The sequence below is a fragment of the Lygodium microphyllum genome, chromosome 18 (genome assembly GCF_053477565.2).
Source record: "Lygodium microphyllum isolate KBCC chromosome 18, Lygodium_microphyllum_v1.1.10, whole genome shotgun sequence".
Lineage (NCBI taxonomy): Eukaryota > Viridiplantae > Streptophyta > Polypodiopsida > Schizaeales > Lygodiaceae > Lygodium > Lygodium microphyllum.
In genome coordinates this window covers 131,522,623-131,544,724 of record NC_141152.1, presented here as the reverse complement: position 1 = coordinate 131,544,724, position 22,102 = coordinate 131,522,623, and the positions used below count along the sequence as shown (strand labels likewise).

General features: G+C 44.5%; 1 protein-coding gene across 4 annotated transcripts in view; it reads left to right on the top strand.

Annotated features, from left to right (window-relative positions):
* Positions 1-22,102, top strand: part of LOC148021388 (Trimeric LpxA-like enzyme) — a 148,676-nt gene that overhangs the window by 87,905 nt on the left and 38,669 nt on the right. For all 4 annotated transcript variants that reach the window (XM_087699247.1, XM_087699248.1, XM_087699246.1 and 1 more), the window contains one exon: positions 16,029-16,111. In XM_087699247.1, coding sequence (XP_087555373.1) covers positions 16,029-16,111 — 83 coding nt within the window. The remainder of the gene's footprint in view (positions 1-16,028; positions 16,112-22,102) is intronic.

Below are 22,102 nucleotides of genomic sequence, written 5' to 3'. Positions count from 1 at the left end.
AGCCCATGCGACTGTGATGGTCACTCCATGTATTCATTTTATTCTGCAGTGAAATGGCTATTTCCACTTTAAACATGTATTTTATGATCTATCATTTAATAATTTATGGTTTTTGTTATTTAAAAATCATCTTAATTTTTTTTTGTATGGATATTGTATCGTACCTTATAAAATCATAAGGTACCATTTAGTACCGTATTTTATGGTACCGTACCTTTTGTACTTGACAACTATGGTAACGATACTGGGATTGTTCTTACGCAGGATGGCCGAGTTATGGCTTATGAGAGCTAAATCCTCCACGGTGTAAAAAAGAATTTCCAGGTTTATGAGAAAGAGCTCTTGGTTGTAATTTATGCACTGTCCACGTGGGAACATTATTTATTGGGGACTGATTTTACAATGTAGACAAAGTTGTCAGAGAAGCATACGAGATGGGCAAATTTCTCTTTATGTTTCACTTTCAGATTGTACATATTGATGGTAAAAAGAATGTTATGGCTAATGAACTATCATGTACATATTGATTGTACATATTGATGGTAAAAAGAATGTTATGGCTAATGAACTGTCATATAAGCCAGAAAATTTGGCTTTCACCATGGTTTATCACACTGAGTTGGATGCCATGAAAGAGCAGTATTTTGTTGATTTGGACTTTTGCTAATGTTTATGAGATCGCTTTGCAATGGACAAAGGCATAAACACTTTTAACTAAGAGATGGATTTTTGATGATGCATGGACGATTGTGTGTCACAAAGCATTCAAGGCTTAGAGTTATCATTGAAAGTCATGTTTCTCCATATATAGAAAATAGAGGCCACAATAAAGACAATGGAATATTTCTTTTATTGGCCGGCTTCCAGACTTGATGTAGAACAATTTATCAGGATATATATTATATGTGAGAAGGTAAAGCATGATAGGCCAAAGATGCGTGGTTTGTTGTAGCCCTTGCTCATTCTAGATAGGCCTTGGTAGAGCATTGCAATGGGCTTTAGCTTCATAGGATACCTACAAGGAATGATGGGATATGGACTATCATTTGCACATTTAACAAACAAGCCCATTCTATTCTAGTGAGCAAGAAAATAAAGGCTGATCATTTGGCACGATTGTTTTTGCAGCACATCTTTAAGTATCATGATATGCCATAGTCGATCATTAGTGATGGAGACCCCTAGATGATAAGTTTATTTTGGAAGGGATTGTTTGAGAATATGCGTACCATGCTGAAATTCTCATCATCCTTTCATCCGCAGATGGATGGTCAGTCTGAGAAAGCAAATTCCACAGACGGAGGGTATGCCAGAGTTGATCATTAGTGATCGCAACCCTTCGATGACGAATTTATTTTGGAAGGGGTTGTTTGAGAATACAGTACCACGTTGAAATTCTCATCGTTCTTCCATCCATAGATAGATGCTGAGCAGTCCGAGGAAGCAAATTCCATAGTGTTAGATCTTTTGAGATGCTATGTTTCATACGACAAGACATAGTGGGACAGTACTTGCCCTTGGTTGAGTTTGTTTACAACAACACAATGCATAATTTCACAGGCAAAGCTCCATTTGAGGTGGTTGAGGGGGGCAGGAAGATACCAATTATTCTGGAAACTAAGAATAAGATCTTTGAGGTTGATTGTTATGTAGAAAACTTGGATGTAGCCTATGCAAAGATAAAGTATGCACTTCAAAGATCGCAAGAAAAGCAAAAAAGGGCAGTTGATCGCCACAGACGTGCTTTGCAGTTTGCAGAGGGCGATTATGTATTGGTGTGGTTTGAAAAGGCAAGGCTGAAAAAGATGAAAGGAAGATAGAGATTGTGTTCAAAGTTGAGTATGAGATACCATGGGTCCTTTCAAGTCTTGGAGAAGACCAGCGATGTGGCATATTGGCTGAAATTACCTCCTCATTGGCGGATACATATTGTCTTTCATGTCAGTTTGTTAAAGCCTTTTCATGTTGATATGCTAGAGGATATGTTTGCTGAAATTCAGCTTGAGGTTGAGGAGTTGGATGAGATTCACCAATGGATGTCGAATGGATGGAAGAGGATGACTTGATAGAGCATCCTTAGTTGTTGTAGCTTTATATAGATGCCTTTTAGTTAGAGCCGACTTTAGTGCAAGCTCCATCAGGTTTAGCAGAGCAAGGGTTCGGAGTGTTGTGTGATGTTCATAAGAGAGGTAGCACATCTACTCCTCTAGTTATGAACAACTCTTGTAGGTAGTGGATCGTGGATGTTTTTGGCATGCATCCAAGGTACTGTGCTGACAGTATGTTTGCCACGAGGTCATCACTTAGTGTACTAGTCATTGTGAGATTTATGCAGATTAGTTTGAGTTTCACTTGTGCATTGGAACTATACTTTTGCATTAGCTTATGATTAATTTGGCATGAATTTTGCGTCAATTTTGAGACAAAAATTCTGATCAGTTTTAGCTCAATTTTTGATCAGCTTGAGAACCGTTTATGGTCACTTTTGGGATCAATTTTGCATCAGTTTTTGCATTGATTGTTAGTCAATTTTTGCAATGAACTTGTGATCCATTTGGGATCATATTTGTAGTATTTGGTGATCAGTTCTCAAATCAGCAAGTGATCAGTTTATGATCAGATGATGCTCAGTTTTCAATGGTTATATTGGTTCCATGGACAACAGCATGCGTTATGATGCTATTGATGTTTTAGTCATGCTTTATTCTTGGTTATGCTATGCTATGGTTTGGTTTTGCCAGATGAGTTTGAGCTCATGAGAAATAGACATGTCACATGATAATCTGGTAATGTTTTTAAGATTCTTTGTGAGTCTTATGTTATATTATGATCGACGGGTAATTTTCAGCATGTGTTGGCCATATGGAATGGTGGAGCAACAATGCGCAATAGTGTGTTAACTTTGATGCCTTGTGGAAATTCCAAGCCATTATTTTACTTTTGATGCATTTGGTAGTGCAGTCCAGGACGATCACAAGGATTTTAAGGAGGAGGGTTGTCATGAGGACATGTATTTTTAAAATCTCACTTAATTTGTGGATTAAATTTTAACCACATGGTTAAGTAAATATTGCACATGTGAGGTGTAACTAGGGTTATAGTAAATTTACGAGCCCGAGATCCGAGGAAATCACGGGATGTCAAAGACAAAAGTTGCTATGAGTTATGCCACATAGGTATTTGGTGGTATCTGGTGCCAGTTGTTGACCTAGGTCATTCATTTGGCCATAAGTGTTAGTTGTTGACACTAGAGAAGTGGCATTTAATGGTACTTAATGCAAATCTAATGGTCAAAGATCACGCAGAGATACTTGGAAATGGAAGTTGCCTAGCCAATTTAATTGTTGGCTAGTAAGATTTTTTTTTTCAGGGTACCAAAATAATTATTATATTAATTTTCAGTATTTAAGGATTGAAAGTAATATTTAATTATGGATAATGCTGGGAAAAGCATTTGGGATTGCCACTTGGAAAAAATGCCCACGCAAGTGTGAAAAACGTCTTTAGAGATTGGAGAGAGGCATTCTTAGTGCATTCAACCCGCAAGAGAGAGGGAGGGGCAGAAGAAGACCAATCAATAGCAGCACGTGATAGCATCTAGAGGCTGTTGAGATAGAGCAGCAACACTAGATGGCTGATTTTCTTTAGTTCTTTGCGAAAAAAGTTTGAATTTTCTGTCTTCTTAGCATTCTCACTCATCTCCCAACATTTCCACTGCCTTGCTCCGAAGATTATAGGATTGAGATTACCAGAGGCTGAGAAATTTGAGATTTGTTTCCTATAAACCCCAGTGTAGAAATTAGGGTTTAGTAGCAATTTTGAGGAAGCGTGCTAGAAATTCGGAGCTCCAAGACTTGGAGTCAACATGGTTGAAGGTATTTTCAGTCAAATTCAAGTAGGACTTTTTATTTTATTTGTCTTTTATTTACATTTATTATTTTCTTCCTAACAATACAGTCACCATACAAACGATTGTAACCATTGGTCTCATAGGTCATTTTGACATTTTATAGACATTCATAAATCATGTCATTTGATTTCAATTCATTGCAACAATTAGGTTGGATAGAGGTCATGTAACACTTGGAGCACTTTAGGGAAAATGTACATATGCTGAATTCTAGGAATCTTGCACTGAACTGTGATTGCTTGATACATTGGTTACCCCAACCTTGCTATATGGATCCCTAATATTGGAGCCATGTCTTTGGGAAAAAACCTAGAAGAGTGTTGAGAGGCCAGTAGTGATGATGATTACTTGTACGATATAGAGCAAACCATTGGTTCCCCTTAAGATTGTTAGAGCAGACATTGGAGTAGCACATGTATTCATAGAGGCATTATTTCAGTCAGTAAGTCACTTATTGAGAATATGGGAGCTCCTTGGATATAGATATTTGTGATTGGCATTGACTTTCTCTAGACAATTAGTGGAGAGTGGGAATACACATTGTTGAGTTGCAAAGATCAGTTATGGTTTAGAACACATGGATTAGAGATAGATGCACTTCTACCACTACAATACAGTTTGGATTGCCGATACTTAGATCTCACTTATACAGAGTGGAATTGAGTTATTAGGTCAAATATTGTGAAGATTGATACGGATCATACATGCTTGCATGCTCTAGAGTCCGTTGGTATAAAGATAGTAGAGTATTAGCACCATTTCTTACAGTGTTGGCAAAGGCCTTGATTGTTAGGCCATCATACATGGATGCTCACCTCCCATGGATACACACTGCTATTGCATAGATACATACATTATCACACCAGCTCAGGATTGAGACATAACAATAAACTCACATGTATGAGGATGCACACATCTACTAGTTATGCCATTAGGAGGTTGAGTTAGAGGGAGATCTTATCGCCTTTGCACAGTGATGGAGTATGAGGATCAGAGATGCATAGGAATGTTCTTATTGGAGCTCAGGGCGTACACAAATAAGCTTTTGAGGAGCAAGACAAAGACATAGGCAGAGGTAGTGAGCCAAGAGGTTCTTACATATGTTTTTAGTGCTAGCTCCATAGCTAGCTCACTGGATGCTATAGGTATAGCAGCATTGCCAAACCATCCACGAGTTAGAGGATTCACACCACACAAGGTAGCCACACTCTATATACTATGACATTGAGCACCTCGTTGTCGTGATATCCTTACCTTTGGCGGATTTGAGCCATCATTGCTTGTCATTAGAAACGAGTACCACCTCTTAGTGGACTTAATGTCTTGAATCACCCTAACATAGATATTCTTGCCTCAAGGAAGGTATATTGTTTCTCTAGAGTCATATTTATTAGGGTGGGATCCTATAGTTTAGTTGAAGGATCATTGAGAGTGCTTTTTGTACATGGTAGTACCATGTACTTACAATCGTCATAGTCAGTTGTTTTTCATTTTCATTCTCATTGTTATTAGCAAGTTGGAACGACATGGTAAGGAGAAGGTAGGTTAGCTAGGTCAGATTGTGATGCCGGTTGACCTATGATACTGTACTGATTCATTCGGAAGCAACTTTTTCACCTTACTTAGAGTGACTCTCAGGGTGCACTAGCCATTATTTTGACTGTTTTTGGCCAAGTCTTGATGTGGAGGGGAAAGATTTTCAAGATAGCTCCATAGCTTTATCTTCATGTCTTGATCAGATTGTGGAGTATGAAAAGAAGGGGTTGCCCATAGAAAAAGTGTTTTTAAAGGCTCAAAAAAGACTTGACATTGAAGACATGTGTATGAAGACAATGTTAAGCTTCCATTAAAGGAGAAACCAAAGAACTCAATCAATCTTTATGATGATACTCTTCTTGAAGGAGATGAAAACCCCAAGATATGCAAGTGATTTTAAGATTTTCTGTCTTTATTGTTTTTCATGTGGGCCTAGGCACTGTCCTTGGTGTCAATATCATGATTTTTGATGTCAAGTCCATAGTCTGCAATTTGAAGATTGTCTAGAGCTCAAGAGGTGTGATGTAGAGCCCTCTAGGTTATTTTTGACATCAAAGGCTATGGTTATGACTTGGAGGGAAGTAGCTTGGGTTAGAGGTCTAGGATACAGACATGAGGAGTTTCAAGAGAGCAAGTCTTTTCTCTTCATTGGCCAGCATTTGAGCTAGATTCCGATTCCGCATTAGTTGTAGGCAGAATGGACTCAAGGACACTGTCGTAGATGGGAGCTGATTGCTAGTATCATTGCTTGTTGCATCATATTTCCAAGCTTTAACATCACCTTCAGCTAATCTTGTTAGGGGCATGCTTCAAATTCCTAGTGGCAGCCCCCTATCACTATCAACATGTGCTTGTTTTCATGGAGGCTCAAGTCAATCATTATTCCTATATGTTGAAGAATTTATGATTGAAGGGAATATAGACAGTTAATACATCCTATGAGTCACAACCACCTTCAATGTAGCATTGTATTTCAAGGTTGCATGATGTTTGTGAAACACATTCTTTGATACCTTACAGTGGTCAACACACATCCCTTCTAGCATCACTTGTATTTCACTTGTTCACATGCTTCCTACTAAAAACATTGGTATTTGTTGGTCACCGTGCACAGCAATTAGTGCTATATCAATTGCCTTTCACTTGTTATCTTTATAGTTACAATGTCTATCGCACTAGTTTCTCATGATGCTACAACCAACACTAGATTTTCGCTTCTTATCACCTTTTAGACACATACTTGGAACCCTTCACCTCCTTTGCTCTGGGATAAGGTCCTTTAAGAAAAGTGCAATACTTCAACATAAGGTGTGAAATCTCAATTGATCTAAGGTTTCAAAACCTTAGTCAATCTAAGCTTTAGAAACCTTATTTCTACATTGTAAGGGAGCGTTCACAAAGAGTTGACAAAGATGAAGGAGGTACAAGCCACATTTGGGGACATGTCTGAAAGCCAAAGTCTACGATCATATTCGATAATCGACAGGTCTTCTATATAGCTATCGAACGAAGACCCCACCTTTAGAATTGTCAAATTTTTCTTATTTGATATTTTGTATGTTTATATAATACATCAAAATATAATATGGTGGTGGCTAACTGGGTGTGTTTGGTGACTATGTGGTTCATGATCTCTGATTGGCCGTTTTTCACAATTTGCCCAGTCAGATAAAGCAATTTGTGATGTACTGAGTTTCTTACGATACACATGATGACTTGTAGTGAAATTTCAGTGCCACATATGATCGTTAGAGCAAGTTAACTGCAAAATGTTTCACACCCAAAACATTGCAATTCACCACGAAGTATTTCACCTTTATGTAGGTTATAAGTGAAACATCATTTGAAATGGAAGAGTAACACACTTTTTTTTTTTTGCAAGTAAAATGTGGCTGATTATATTACTCAAAAAGGTGATTACAACAAAGTGCTCATGCTCAAGAGACTAGCTAGAGCTGAAGCAAAGTCACCAGCACATCATGTATATAAGCTTCTCAAGGCGGTCTAGGGGGGATGGGGGCAAGAAGCCATGGGGGGGGGGGGGGGGGTATATTGCCAAATGGGGCTGTCTGCCTGCATCACAAAGAACAGACCCTGGCGTCCCCAAATACGCATGAAGTGACCATGGAGCTGCTGATGAGCCTTGGACTCGCCCTGCACTTGATCCCATCGGCCACGGAGGGAATTGATGATGGAGGTTTAGAGCTCTGCTAAGGTCGCATGTGCTGAAAGTCTCTCTCCAGAAGGCCACCTGGCATCGTGCCTTCAGAATATGCCATCCAGTAAGACTCCCTATGATCTCCCATACCTCCGAGCAGTCTGCTGTGGGCTCCAGTACCTGGCGGATGGTTAGAGCCTCCAGACCAACCACTGTGCATGACCTTGCCTCGATCATGAATATCGTATCTTGCATCCCGGCCTCATACAAAAGGTGACGGCCTTGGTTGACTGCCTGCCCACAGAAAGCTCCCCATGAGATACACCCAAGGCTGGGCGCTATACGTTGAAGGATATGGCATGCTCCTCTCCACACGAGCTGCGCCTCCTCACAAGACCAAAGGCAGTGCTTTGGGGTTTCTAGAGGCTGCTATGTGCAGCAACCTTTCTCCTTCTGCATCTGGGGAAGCCAACTTCCCACGCCCAAGCCTCCATGTGTCACCAGCCATAAAAAATACGACACCCTCCTCGGCCTCTAGCTATCCCATAGGCAGTGCCAGAAGCTTCGTCGGAAGGGCTTCGTGATGCTGTACTCCGCCCAGTGCCTGCTGCGTGACGGCGCCCAGTCCTTATCCTCCTACATCAGTACATGTCTGCCAATCTTGGCAGCGTACTCTAGGAAATTGGGTGGCTTTTTGGCAACCGTAGAGGCCGGCCATAGCGACTCTCCTAGATCCCACTCTAGCTCATCAAGTAGTCTGCCCTCCCAAATCCAAAGGCGCCACTCCTTGAGCTCCTTCCAGAAAAACATAGGGGTCTAGTCACCAAGTCTTCCCCTGAAGACCTACCATCCTCCTCCTCCTCCACGAAAGGGTGGCAATCCCCTCATCCTGATGCCGTCTGTCAAGGGCCAGATGTCCCCCCCTCCTGAACGGCGAAGAAGGTCCCCTGCGGGGCGCCACCCACTCTACCTGCCACCTAAAGGGGGATGCCTGCTAGTGAGAACCTAGCTGCCCATAGCTCCCCAGACTCTATCGGCTCTCGTATGGGGGGGGGAGGGGGAGGCAAGCCACTCCGGAGATATTGCTGTGTCTATCTCTCTTCTCCTCAACTCCACTCCTCTCGGGCAACTTGATACTCGCTGTAGCACCTCCTCGTCCGCCATCCTATACACCTCCTGCCAACCCACTAGATGTGGAAGCCCCTTCCCGATCTTTGACCTGGAGCTTCCAGATCACCGGCTGACGGTCTATTTCCTCCTGGCAACCTTGGGGGCTCTGGATTAGGGCCTTATGGAGGCCCTGCCAGACGCGGAGTAGGCTGCGAAGGAAAGGTGATCATAGGGACGGCCTCCACTCACCGCCAAGCCTCGGTTTACAATCCTGAAGGTCCTCCTGTAGTAAGACCTTCCAGGCGTGCTCGCCTGGTGTGAGACTGCAGACAACTAGCTTGCCCAAGAGGGCCATACTCTGATACTCTGGGTCTATGATCCCAAGTCCTCCCTCTAATCGATGTCGTATGATAGTCGCCTACGCCACCTTGGCCCTGGAGTCCCTAGAGCCATCAGACCAAGACCAAAGGAAATTCCGCACTAGGCGGCGAAGCTGCCTTGTGCACGATGAGGAGAAGCACCAACACAAGGCGATGGACCAGGCCGTCGCTAGGAGGATGGTTAACCACTAGGGATCAACCGGCTAGTGAGAGGCGAACTGTGCTCCAGGAGGTCAGTTTCCTCCAAATAGAATCAAGGACAGGAAGAAACTGCATGGCAGGAGTGATGTGGAGTCCCACCTGGAACCCTAGGTATCGGACGGTCTGCCCTCTGCTCACCCATCTAAATCCCAGATGGACGCCCCACTCCGTGCTGGAGTCGAGGTTTGTGAGGAAACCAACCGACTTTTGCCAGTTGATTTTCGCTCCTGCTGCAAAGCAGAAAATGTCAAGAGTCAGCCTCACTCTTTCCAACATCAACTCATCGTCCTCTATATAGAGGCATGTACCATTTGTGTACTTTGAGTCTAACAATTCAGTCTCCTCTCTCACTGGAAGTTGGAGGCCGCATAATCTGCTCACACGTGACTTGAGGAAGTAAGACATCGCCTCTGCTAAGAGTAGGAACATGTATGGGGCCAGGGGGCAACCCTGTTGAACCGATCTCACCAGCCGAAACTCCTCTCCTCGCCTTCCACCTATGAGAACCCTGCTAGTGGCCGCTCTGTACAAGTCGGAGACCCCACGAATCCAAGTGTGGGGGAATCCCAATTTCACCATGGTGCCCTCTAGGAAGTCCCAGTCCACCCTGTCATAAGCTTTCTCGAAATTCAAGAGTAGCACTGCCAGTTTTTGCCCACTATGCTGAGCCCACTCAGTCGCCTCAAAGAAGGTAAATACATTGACTTGGATGCTCCTATCCTGGACAAAGTCTGTCTGTGTGTCATGAATGATATCTGGAAGCACTGGGCGTAGGGGAAGGTACTTCCGGGCAGCTCGCACACTTATTGGAAGCACACCATAAGTGCCCACGAAAAGAGTGGAGGTGTATGCACCTCTATTGGCCCAAGTCTCACCACTTGTGTACAAGACCACAGGACGATAGTGGCAAGAAGGGTTCTATGGATCAGACTGGATATTGGGGACTCGTGTATTGGAGTCCTCAATATCTATGTCCCTACGGAGGTTAGGGCACGCAGCAGGTTCTGGGTGGAGATTGCAGCTGGACTCCCAGAGGTGGACTCCTAGATTGTTGGAGGAGACTTCAACAACCTGGAGGCTTTAGAGGACCAACAAGGCAAAGGAAGAAATTACCAGGACATGGCTGGGGAGGAGCAGGAGGCATGGGAGGTCTTTTTGCTTGCAGTCAGAGCACGTGACGCCCGGAAAGACCCTGCCTTCCACAGGAGGGAGAGGTCGTTGGACTTCTCTTGGGGATATAGGCGGCTAGGTGGAGCCCTACTGTAGCAATTGGACAGGTTTTATGTGGGAGAGTGGGGAGGCTCTCGTGGAGACCAGATTGAGCAGTTGGTAGGCACCACGTTATCCGATCATTGCCCGGTTCTCCTAACACTTGACCCCCCAGGGGAGGCTCTTGTGGAGGTTAGATTGAGCAGTTGGCAAGCACCACGTTATCCGATCATTGCCCGGTCCTCCTAACACTTGACCCCCCAGCATCCGCCCTAGATACACGATCCTGTCGGATCCCTGATTCGATCTATAGGAGGGAGGAGGTGTCGAGACAGATAGAGCAGATTTGGACCAGAGAGTGGGACAAGAGGGACCAGATAGCAGAGGAGGTTGCAGAGGTCCTAGCCGAGTCAAGCAGAATCTGCCAAGAGGCAACCGTACAGGCCAGACAGCAATGTTGGGAGGAGAAGAGAGCACTCCGGCGGGACCTTGCAGCCACGCAGAGATTATTGTAGGAGGCACCAGGGGATCCCACCCTCCACGCATAGAAGGTGTGCGCGCGTGCAGCCATTGCCAGCCTAGAGGACAAGCCCTCGGAGTTCTCCTTCCGCACCTCAGCAGCCTTTTGGGCGCGGAAGGGGGACACGATATGCAAGGAATTCTTCTAGGTGCACCAGCCCCGCACCGCGGGAGAGCAGATACGCAGCCTTCGGGATCAGTATGGGAGGACCCGTTCTAGCCCAGATGAGGTGATGGAGATTGCCACTGACTACTACACACGCCTTTTCCAGTAGGAGACAGCTTCAGCTAGAGGACAGAGATGCAGACAACAGGTATGGGATCACATCTCGTCCCTCTTCACAGAGGAGATGGGACACTCCCTCCTAGGCCCCTTCACAGAGAAGGAACTAGAGGAGACTTTCCATACACAGGATGGGCAAAAATGCCCGGGGTAGGATGGCCTCTCTAAGGCCTTCTTCACTACCTACTGGGAAGTGGTGAAGGATCCCCTACTGAGGGCTTTCCAGGAGATCTTCACCTCAGGACAGATGCCAAGGAGTCTCTCGGCAGGCCTTATCAGTCTTCTCCCCAAAGGGGGAGACCGGTTGGAGCTATCCCAATGGAGACGGATCACCTTACTGTCAGTGGCCTATAAGGCACTGGCAAAGATGATTGGTAGGCGACTGAACGGGGGTGAGCTTGTGTTTCTGCAGAAGCAAGATGTCGATCCGTCCGGCAAGGGCAGGCTACAACTCCTGCCAAACAATCAACTTCCTGGAACCATGTGCCCCACTGTAGTGGAGACTGTTCACATTCCACGATGCAAGATGTAAGCTCATGGGGAAACCTGTGACTGACCGAACAGGCATCTGCTCGGTGTGGATGCTGTAGATGAGGAGGAGAGACTGTGAGGCATGCAAGTGCGCTTTGCCGCCAGTCTGGATGGTGAACTCCAATCCCCCATGGTGGCCCTCGGCTAGACCATAGGGATGATAGATGCTCTAGGTGGTACTATCAATGTATCTATTAGCCATGCTGAAAATCGTGACTCTGTACATTGATAGAAGTGGGCCGCTTGTGTCGGGGGCCACTCGATCACGTCCCTCGGAGCTCTCCATTATGAAGGGGCTCGAAAGATAATGCTCAAGTGTGGGACCTCGACGCCAGCCCACCAATTAATGTCGATCATGCAACCTGGCCACTGTTGTGCAAATAGTGCTAATCCTTCATCTCCCACCCACTGGGAGATGTGATCCGCCACTTGACTCTTCAACTCCTCCTCAATCTGTGTAGTCATCCACTCCTTTGAATAAGATGACTGAAGAAAAAAGGCGTAGTTTGGTCCTCCGGTGGTGCTAGTAGGTGGACCTTTCCCCTCCTTGAATCATGAACCACGAAGATCCCCACCTCTAGAGGTAGTGAGAACTCTCTGTGCTCCGCAACTTGCAGGTAGGACCATGGGCCACTGCGGAAGAACTCTTGTCGCAACAGCTGTGCCTGTCTCGGGAAGGTGTGGCGGGTGGCACGGGCGGATGAGCTGGTGGCTGTGTGGGAGGGGAAAGACTACTAGTGCGTGGAGGAGGTAGGTGTGTGTGGCTCATCACCTCCTATGGGAGGAGGGGGGGGTGGGTCTGGGGGGCTCACCTGACCTGGGTGCGGATCAGGGGGGTGCTCGGTAGGGGTGTGATGGGGGGGAAGAGGATCGAGGGATGGTGGAATGGCTAGAGATGCATGGCGGATGTGGGGGGGGGGAGGGTGGCCCTAGCAAGGGGGGGCTGTGGGCCAAGGTCAGTGGGGGGGAGGGGGGGCATGGGATGTTGGGGGAGGGGGGGTGAGGAGCCTGTGGGAACTCACGCGAGGCAGTCTGTGGCGCGGGTGGAGAATGTGGGGGCTACGGTCCTATCGAGTGGGGCGGACAGGGGGGGTTGTGGAGTGCTCTGCCGAGAGGGGGTCGCTCGCTCGCCAACACCCTGCTGACGAGGCTGGGTCTGAGGATCTGGTTGCGCCCCCCCTTGCCATCTCCCTCTCTGTCATCTCTAGACCCGTGTGAAAGCGTCAGCGTCCACCTGCAGACCTGTGGGTGGAGCCGCCTTGGCTCTGAAACGCGTACAACATACTGCCCGATGCCCAAAGTCGTGGCAGCGCAGGCACTGCCCTGGTTGCCCAGTCACAATGACTTGCTGCCTAAAGCAGTGCCCGCGTGCCTCATTCTCTAGGAACTATGGGATATTCTTGACCTCTTTCACTGCCACCCGTACCTTTGAGACTCCTGCTGCTGTCACTGCATCTGCGAAAGACGCGGGAAGGACAGTGCTGAAGAGCCGTCCAAAGTCTTTCACCAACTGGCGATACTCAATCGCTAGGCCGGGGAAAAGAAGGGTGACCGGGTGCCGAAGAAATCTGTTGTGGAGTGCAAACGCCTCCACAATAAAGCCACTGTACCAAGGGACCATGTATATGACCCCCTTCGTGGACGCACATGGTGAACTGGTGAGTAGCTCGCAAGCTGCATCTGCCGAGCTGAGCCGGACCATGAAGATCCCTTGGCCCAATAGGACCGCCTCCATGATCTGCGCTGTGCCAATGCGCAACGTGGAGTGAAGCCAGTCCTGAAGCTGGGCCGTGGCTGGGGAATGTCCTACTACCTGACCATAAATCGCTGTTTCCATTAGCTCCAACTCTTTAGCTCAGAGGGCTAAGAGCTGCTCCTCAGAGAGGACTACGCGCAAGGTGTTTGACTGGGGGGCACTCGTTGAGTGCGCCGGCGTCTGACCATAGGTTTCCATTGTGCGTCCCTTCTGGGAGAACCTACCTATCACGCTGCTGTGCTACTGGATGGGGAATTGCTGCAGGGGGAGGGAGCAATTGGAGGGGGGGGGGGGGGTGTCGATGGCGAAGGGGGAGATTTCTGTTTTCAATGGTGGTGGTGTGACAGCCTGACAAAGGGCCAGGCCTCCCGGCAGGGCAGCACGCGGGGGGCGGGGGGTTGGAGGGGAGGAAAAGATAGGCCCGGGGGGGGGGGGGGGGCAGGGCGGGATAGGCAACGCGAGGGCATAGATGGTGGCGCAGGGAGCTAGCGATGGGGGCCCTGGCGAAGGCGAGAGGGGTGGGGCGCAGGCGATGACGAGGGGAGTGGTGATGGTCCTGTCGATGGCGAGGAGGGGTGACGCTGGCGATGGCGCTGTTCCGGCGGGGCACAACGATCAGACGGGGAGGGTGGGTTAGCTCGCGTGACTTGACAGGTAGGAGAGCTTTACAGAGTAACACGCTTAAAAGTGCGTATTTTCAGGCTTCAGCAATTTCTTAATAGAACCTTTTTGGCAGGGGAAACACTGCATACTAAAACATTTCATTAGTGAAATGTGTTTCAGTTTTTGCAAGGGGTGAAACACATTTCATGGTTGCCATGCATTACAGAAAACTGAGTGCCACATGAGATCATCTGTATGAGTCATAGTAGACCTTCAGTGCCACAAGAGATCATCAGACCAATGCATGCAATAGGCTCCATGCCAGTGGAAGCTCTATTCCAAACCATCGCTATATTAGACATGTCAGATCCATCGGCCAATATAGGCTGTGAGGACGAACAATAGCGGCACTAAAAAGTATTGTCATGCATGGCCACCACTTGTCATGGTATGTCCATAGTACTTCATCAGTTCTTGGAGCATGGTCTGGACATAAACAAAGTAGGCTTTTTGTATGATGAGGACTTCTCATTCAATAGATCTCCTTTGCATATTCGCTTTTGTGCCTGCCCGCTTCTGCCCTGTCAATAGTCCTACGCAAAAGACAGAATTGTAAGGGACCAAATGAGATCAACCCCCCAACTCCTTCATGGTGGAAATTCGCTTAGAAGAATTGGTGCATCCTACACATGAGGATGATGAGGTGTGGGCCTTACTTGCAGCAGAGAGAGCACAGCTTCAGCATCAAATAAGATCTAGGGCCCAGGGGTGTTGATGCATCAATTCCAAAAGAAGGTTCTAGTAGGATGGTAGAAGTTAGTGCTCGAGCCAGTGTCATAAATGACATGGAGGATGATTGGAGTGTGAGTGAGGAGGATGAGTATGGGGCAGGGGTGTTGATGCATCAATTCCAAAAGAAGGTTCTAGTAGGATGGTAGAAGTTAGTGCTCGAGCCAGTGTCATAAATGACATGGAGGATGATTGGAGTGTGAGTGAGGAGGATGAGTATGGGGATGATGGTGGCAATGGTGATGATGATAAGTCTAAGTAGTGACTCATGAGTCATAACTCATGAGGGTTCATGATTTTGGATTAGACTCTAGAGTCTTACCTTCTTGGGATTTTCACTTAGTTAGTGTAGTGTCCGTGGACCATTATTGTTTGGGAAGTTCATTATATGACTCTAGTTTCATTTATGAGTTATCTATGATGTATCATGATTCATTTTGGATTTTGTCATTTTGTCATTTTGTAACTTGTTTTGAAATGAGAATCGTGATATTGCCGCTTCACCCATTCACCCATTTTCCATTGCTATTTGCACATGGGCTATGTAAAATGTCTTCCAATTTTCTTTTTGTGATATGTATGAATCAATGATCATGATGTTTAAGGTTTGATTATAGTACAGCTTATTCAAAGATTAATCTTTAAAAATAGTTAACAATGGATTGTGGCTCATGGATGTGTAACATGTTATTTTGAATTGACTATATTGTTTCATGTTTTATCACTTTTGCTCAATTGACTTGTTTTTGTTTAAGAGAAAGTTCCATGGAGGTTTAAAACATCTTTCCCTAGTTTAAAACTATTAAAAAACCCTTTATAGAAAAATCTTGTGTTTCTTATTTTACCCCCCTCTCGAAAGAAACTTACGAAACACGTTTCTAACGTTTCATTTCTAAACATTTCAGACGTTTCTGGCTGCTATGAGTTGTAGTCACTTGAGCTTGAAATTAAAATTTGAAGAAGACTCAGCTTATCCTTTAATATGAAGGTGCATGAAACCCACTGATACTGCCTCTTGTACTTTCATGCTTGATGACAACCAGGGGAAGATGAATCTCTGAATGATGGTGAAGTAAGATCAGGTGTACAAGACTCCTCTCCATCAGGCAATTGGGACATTACAGAGGTAATGCATTTGTATCTGGTGTTTGTTCTGGGTGATTGGCACATGCTGCACCTATATTTCTGAACATTGATATCAAGAAAACACTATTTATCTCGAAGGAAAGGTCCCAAGCTGTTGTGATTGCATGCTTAGAGTTTTCATCTTATTGCAAAAAAGGGTTTGACCTGATTAATGCTGTAAAGGGTACCTTCAAATTTATACAACATTATGCATAAGGCTCTTACATTTGAATATGTGTGCTACCATAGAATATTCCCTTTGTTTTTGAATTTGAGTGTGGTCAAGAACTATGTTTGTGTAGAAAGTCCATGATTTGCACACAAATGTCCACCAAATGACTGTATAGATTTCTATCTTGTTTTTCCCTTCTTGAGCAAGACTCTATTTGTATTATTCCAGTAAAGTATAAAAGCAACTGATATGTCTGATTTTTACTAGCCTATCTTAGGGAAATGAAGGCAAACAGCTACTGGGGGCAGATTGTAGGGATTCCCTTTCTAAGCTGGAAGAATACTTGGTGGCTGCAGAGAGCAGGGGCCTGTTGGCCAGTGCTGATTTCGGAAGGCATGCCAGCATGCTCTTCGTCTTCCCTTTGAGAGTACGAATGATTTGGATTAACAGGGAACCAAAAATGAATAAGCTGAGGGCCAGCATGCTCTTCGCCTCCACTGCCAGGATGAGACTGATGCCTGTCCTTGACTCTCTGCTACATGGCCTCTGCTTAAATATCATACTACTTGCGAGGGTGTAGGCTTGGAAGAGCCAACAAAAAGATTCACAAGTGATGTAGTGTAAGTCTGGGGCAAGTCTCTTAACATTTTACAATGGTTCTCAGATACTTGCTGCTCCAATGATGTGTCTTGATTAGAGATTTGAACATATGCAAAACAAATACATGCACATGCCCCCCATCCACAACCAAAAAAACCACCCACCCACTTGTAGCCTTTGTTTCCATGGGTCCATTGGCAAATTTACGAGGGAGAACCATGCCTCAATCAGTATTGGCCATCTCTCTTAAAGATATTGGGGCTTGCTCAAATTGACGAGTGGAAATAGACTCTAGGCCCTAATGATGGTGATTACAAATCTAATACCAAAACTTGTTTGCGCATGCTCGCTGTCAAGATCCACCACATGCTGGTGATTACAAATCTAATACCAAAACTTGTTTGCACATGCTCGCTATCAAGATCCACTGTATGCTGGTCTAATCTTTTCCAATCTTCAAAGCAACAGCTTCTTCCAAAGGCTCCTCACCTAGAAGAATGCCTCTGGAATCGTTATGTGGCTTCCAATCTAGCTGTTCAGCATCACAAATCCAGAATCCAGAGCATTTGTGCCAATTAATAAGAGCATTTGAAGCTCTACAAAAGATCTCCATTGCTACTACAAATGACCTAAAATTCTCCTCATCGCCATGGGGAGTCCAATGGCTCGAATACTCGTGGCTCTATCCCTTAGGAAGGAGCTCACGGCCTGTGCCACAACATAAAAAAGAAGAGGTGCAAGAGGTTACCCCTCGCTTACTGACTGCTGAATATTGAACCTGGTACCTCTTGCCCTACCAATGAGGACCCGGCTGTGAGTAGAGAGCCAACACACCTCTGATGAGTAGAGAGCCGACACACCTCTGATCCATTGCTCTGGGAGACCCACCATCCTCAGCTTGGTACCCTCTACAGACTTTCAATCAACTCTTCATAGTTCTTCTCAAAATTGACAATCAGAGCAATGAGGTTCTGTCCCTTGGATCGTGGAAGAGCTTTTGACCCCTGAGGGTGATGATTGTCTAGGATGCTGCATTCCCAAACAAAACCAGTCTGGGCAGCATGAATGAGGTCTGGTGTCAAGAGAGAGAGTCTGAGACTGATCACTTTGGCTAGGACTTTATGAGTAGTTCCAAGCAAAGTGATCGGTCTCCACTGTGTGATCTCTCATTTGTCTCCATTGCCCTTTGGGAGGTGAATCAATCCCTTAGACAGCCTCTCTCACATATATCCAAATCTGTGATATCTTGAAATGCTGCTATAAGTCTTGTGCCGATCACATCTTAGTGGCTGAAGAAAGCCCTGTCCAATCTATCATCTCCTAGGCATTTTGTTGATGGTACTACTAGCAAGGCCTCAGCAATGTTCTCCTCTAAGAATGGGGCCCTCTCTGTAACCATTCTCTTGGTATGCTGCCACACATCTTTCTATCCCTCTCCAATCCTGGAGGCCTCGTTGTTGAGCCCAACAAAGTAGTGTAGTAATCCATGGCCACTTGGACAACCTCCTCTAGCCCTTGGGCAAGGGATCCATTTGCTCTCTTAAGCCTCTCAATACCTTGTCTAGAATGTTTGGGATGTGTGATGCAAAAGAATTCTTTGTCCACACTATCCCCTACTTGTGCCCAGAAAGAGACCCTTTCATGGTACTATACTTTGACCTAACCTCCTTTATAGCATTTAATTTTGCTTTGGTTGCATGCATCTGCTTAGTCACCCACCTGCGTATTAGTTAGCTTTTCTCCTCTGAAGTACTATCAATATGGCCATCGCACCCCTCTCTTTCTCTAAGAGTGGTTTCCTCCTCCTACTAGCCTTCTCCTTGAGAAAGGTGCTCACCTCCTATTGACTCTCATCTAGATGTCTAGGTCCCTTGGTACCTTAAAAGGACTTGGCCTTCCAAATCCTAATAATATCCTCCCTTAAATCCTTATTATAATACAAATGTTCAAGAACTGATCCTAGCTATTATATTGGAGTAGAGTGAGACTATCTTGGGGTGGTTTTCTTGACAGGTAGCTCTTCTATAGTGGGAGAGTGGTTTGTGTTTCTAGAGCTGCTGGCTTATATACAAAGACAAAGAATTCGAGATATCAAGGAGGCTAGAGTGATGTAGGAGAGCATCAAGGAGGTGGTACCCTTATAATGGAGGATTGACACGGAGACTCATTAACATGGATTGGGCTCATCCCCCAACCATGACTAGTTTAAAGATTAGTTGAGGATAGCAACTAAGATGTTTGTGCAATTGGCAAATGATTCTCAATTCATGCACTTTTTGAACTCCTTAAAGGGGAGGGCAATAAAGGCAAGAAGAGAAATTTGTCTTCAAGAGCTTCAAGACAATAGGATGCGTTGAAGAGCCAATAGAATAGCATGGTGTTTCAAATATAGATAGTGAGCATAAGCAAATGATGCCGTGGGGCAATTGATGCATATGCAAGGCCAACTTGGAAGTGCCAATCCAATGCTTTTTGGATAGTAGGGCATGCATGGTACTTTGGTGGTGGTACTAGTTTCCATGCTATGGTGGGTCAGGAATCGCATGAGAAGATGTATGGCACAACTCCTTATAGCATGTAGCAACCAATGCCTAGTGTGCAAGGCCCAATGTATCCGGGTCTAGTTGGTAATATGCATAACCTCATGTATAGCAACATTGGCATGATGCTCGGGCACAAAGTGGCAAGTTTGGCAATGCATATATTCAGCCCACTGTGTTTGGGACTAATGGTATTAATGTTTATCATGCAAATGCTCCATATAATGTTGGTCATGAGAAAAAATGTAGCTAGTAATGCATGCATGAGGGAAATGTAGCCATTATTGCATGCTATGTATGGGAATTTGTATCTTGGTATGGTTGGTAGTATGCAAATTCCAATGCATAGTCACATTGCAATGGTCCAAAGCATGCGAACAAGAATGTTTTCTAATGCATCTAGTGCTCCTAGCATGCTAGGTACACACAAAAATAGGACAGACCAATAATTAAACTGACTAGGCAACTTCCATTCCCGAATGTCTCTGTGCCATCTTTGACTATCAGATTGGCATTAGATACCATTAAACGCCACTTCTCTAGCGTCACCAACAGCTGACACTTATGGCCAAATGAGTAACCTAGGCCAACAACTAGTACCAAATACCACCAAGTATGTGTGCGGCATAACTTACAACTTTTGCTTTTGATATCCCGTGATTTTCTTCGGTCTCAGGCTCGTAAATTTACTCTAATCCCAGTTACACCTCACGTGTGTAACTTTTACTTAACCATGTGGTAAAAAATTACTTCACATGTTAGGTGAGCTTTCAAAAATACATGTCCTTATGACAAGAGGGAAAAAGGCCTAGAATCTGATGGAGCTTTTGAGGAAAGTAAAGTTTCCATGTGCTTCTTGGTTTAGTATGCTAGTCACTATGAGGTTGTATGTAGATGTGTATGGTTTGCACCTAGGCTTTGAAAGTATATCTTTGCAAGGTTATTAGTATGTATGAAATACATGGAATGTATATTTGGATGTGATATGCATCTATAAGGTATGTATGGCATACATGGATGGCATGCAATATACATTTGCAAGTGATGCAAGAGAAGTATAATTGCATAAGTTACATGTGGTTTGCATTTGATATATGATTTACATGAGTATCATGTAGTACATCATTGCGAAGAGGCACTGGTTATGCTTAGTTTATGCAGTACAATGCCTTGGTCGTTAGAACAACGTTGGGTTTTGGCATGTGGATGCATCTCTTATGGTTTTGATAGTGGTTATGATTCATGTGTGTGATTGGAGTTTTAGATTTATAGAGGGCAGGAGCGTGGTTGTGCAATAGGTGCACATGTTGTTTGACTATGATGCGAGCATGCATTTCTAGTAGTGGCAAGGAATGATTTGACACATTGCACTGCAATTGAGGACGATTGGAAGGATTTCAAGAAGGTTGTCATAAGGACATGAAATTTTATTACTTTGCTTAGGATTTGATTAAAAGCTAATCAAACGTGCTAATGTGACTTGCATATGTGAGCTATAAGTTACTTATTTTATAGTGTGAGATCCAAGACCTCGAGATATTAGTTTGTGCGGAAGACAAAAGTTGTAATAAGTTATTCTTGACAGATACTAGGTGGTACCTAGTGTTAGATTTGGGCCTAGAACAACTTGTTGGCTAGTAGTGTCAGTGGTGACATTAGGATTAGGTGTAACAATTGAGAGATTGTGGAGAAGGAGAGATGCTTTTCTTAGGAGAAGGGAGAGAAGCATTGTCTTTCTTTTCTAGACACACACGGTCTGTATTATAGCCCTTTGAATTGGCTATTCATTCAAGCTTTGTAATAGACTTCCCCTTTGTTATATATATAATTTTAATGGAAGTGTCTTACAAGGCTGCTTTGTACCACATGAAGTTTTTATAGATCTTTTCTCTACCTTCATTCTACTTGACCAAATGAAGTTTTGGATACAATGCTTCACCTGCGAATGCATGATTTGGGGCTAACAAGTGGGAATGCACCACATGATTGCCAATAATACCTTGTTTTTTTTTTCTCTAGAAAAGGAAATTCCATTAGTAACACTTGGCGAAGGAAACCTGAGGTAAATACAAAGTACAAGGAACTTTGTAAAGTGTAACTAAGTACATTACAAATACAATGGTTGTGTGAACAATCAATCCGGTGGACAATAATGGCAAACCATTTGAGGGGCATTATGGAAGCAAGTGCCTGAGCCAATGCATATAAGAAAGCCTATGTTCTCTTTCTCATCCTCTTAGAGCGGCCTTGCATCCTGTTCCATCTCCGAGGAAGAGTGTGAATTACCTCTATCTAAATCCTTAATAAGAGTCGCTACTATGGATACATCTTGAAGGTTAATAACATGACTGCATCAAGGTGGTTTCGTACATTTAGTGTGGTATGATTCATACATGAACTAGTGCGGTATATAGAGCGTATACAAAAACTTCAAAAATAAAATACATTGTTTGATATGTTCATTAAGAAATACATGTAAAACTATATAAATGTTTATATAAAAATACATATGAAATGTGCAACTTAAAGATATCTGGATGAATCATCACAACGTTTCATGAATTAGAGGCTAAAGTTTAGAAAAGAATTGCAATGCCATATAGATCTAAAGAGTGGAAACTAGAGTCATGTATTGAGTGCTCCAAAGAGACACATTGATCGCAAATGCTCATGAAAAGAA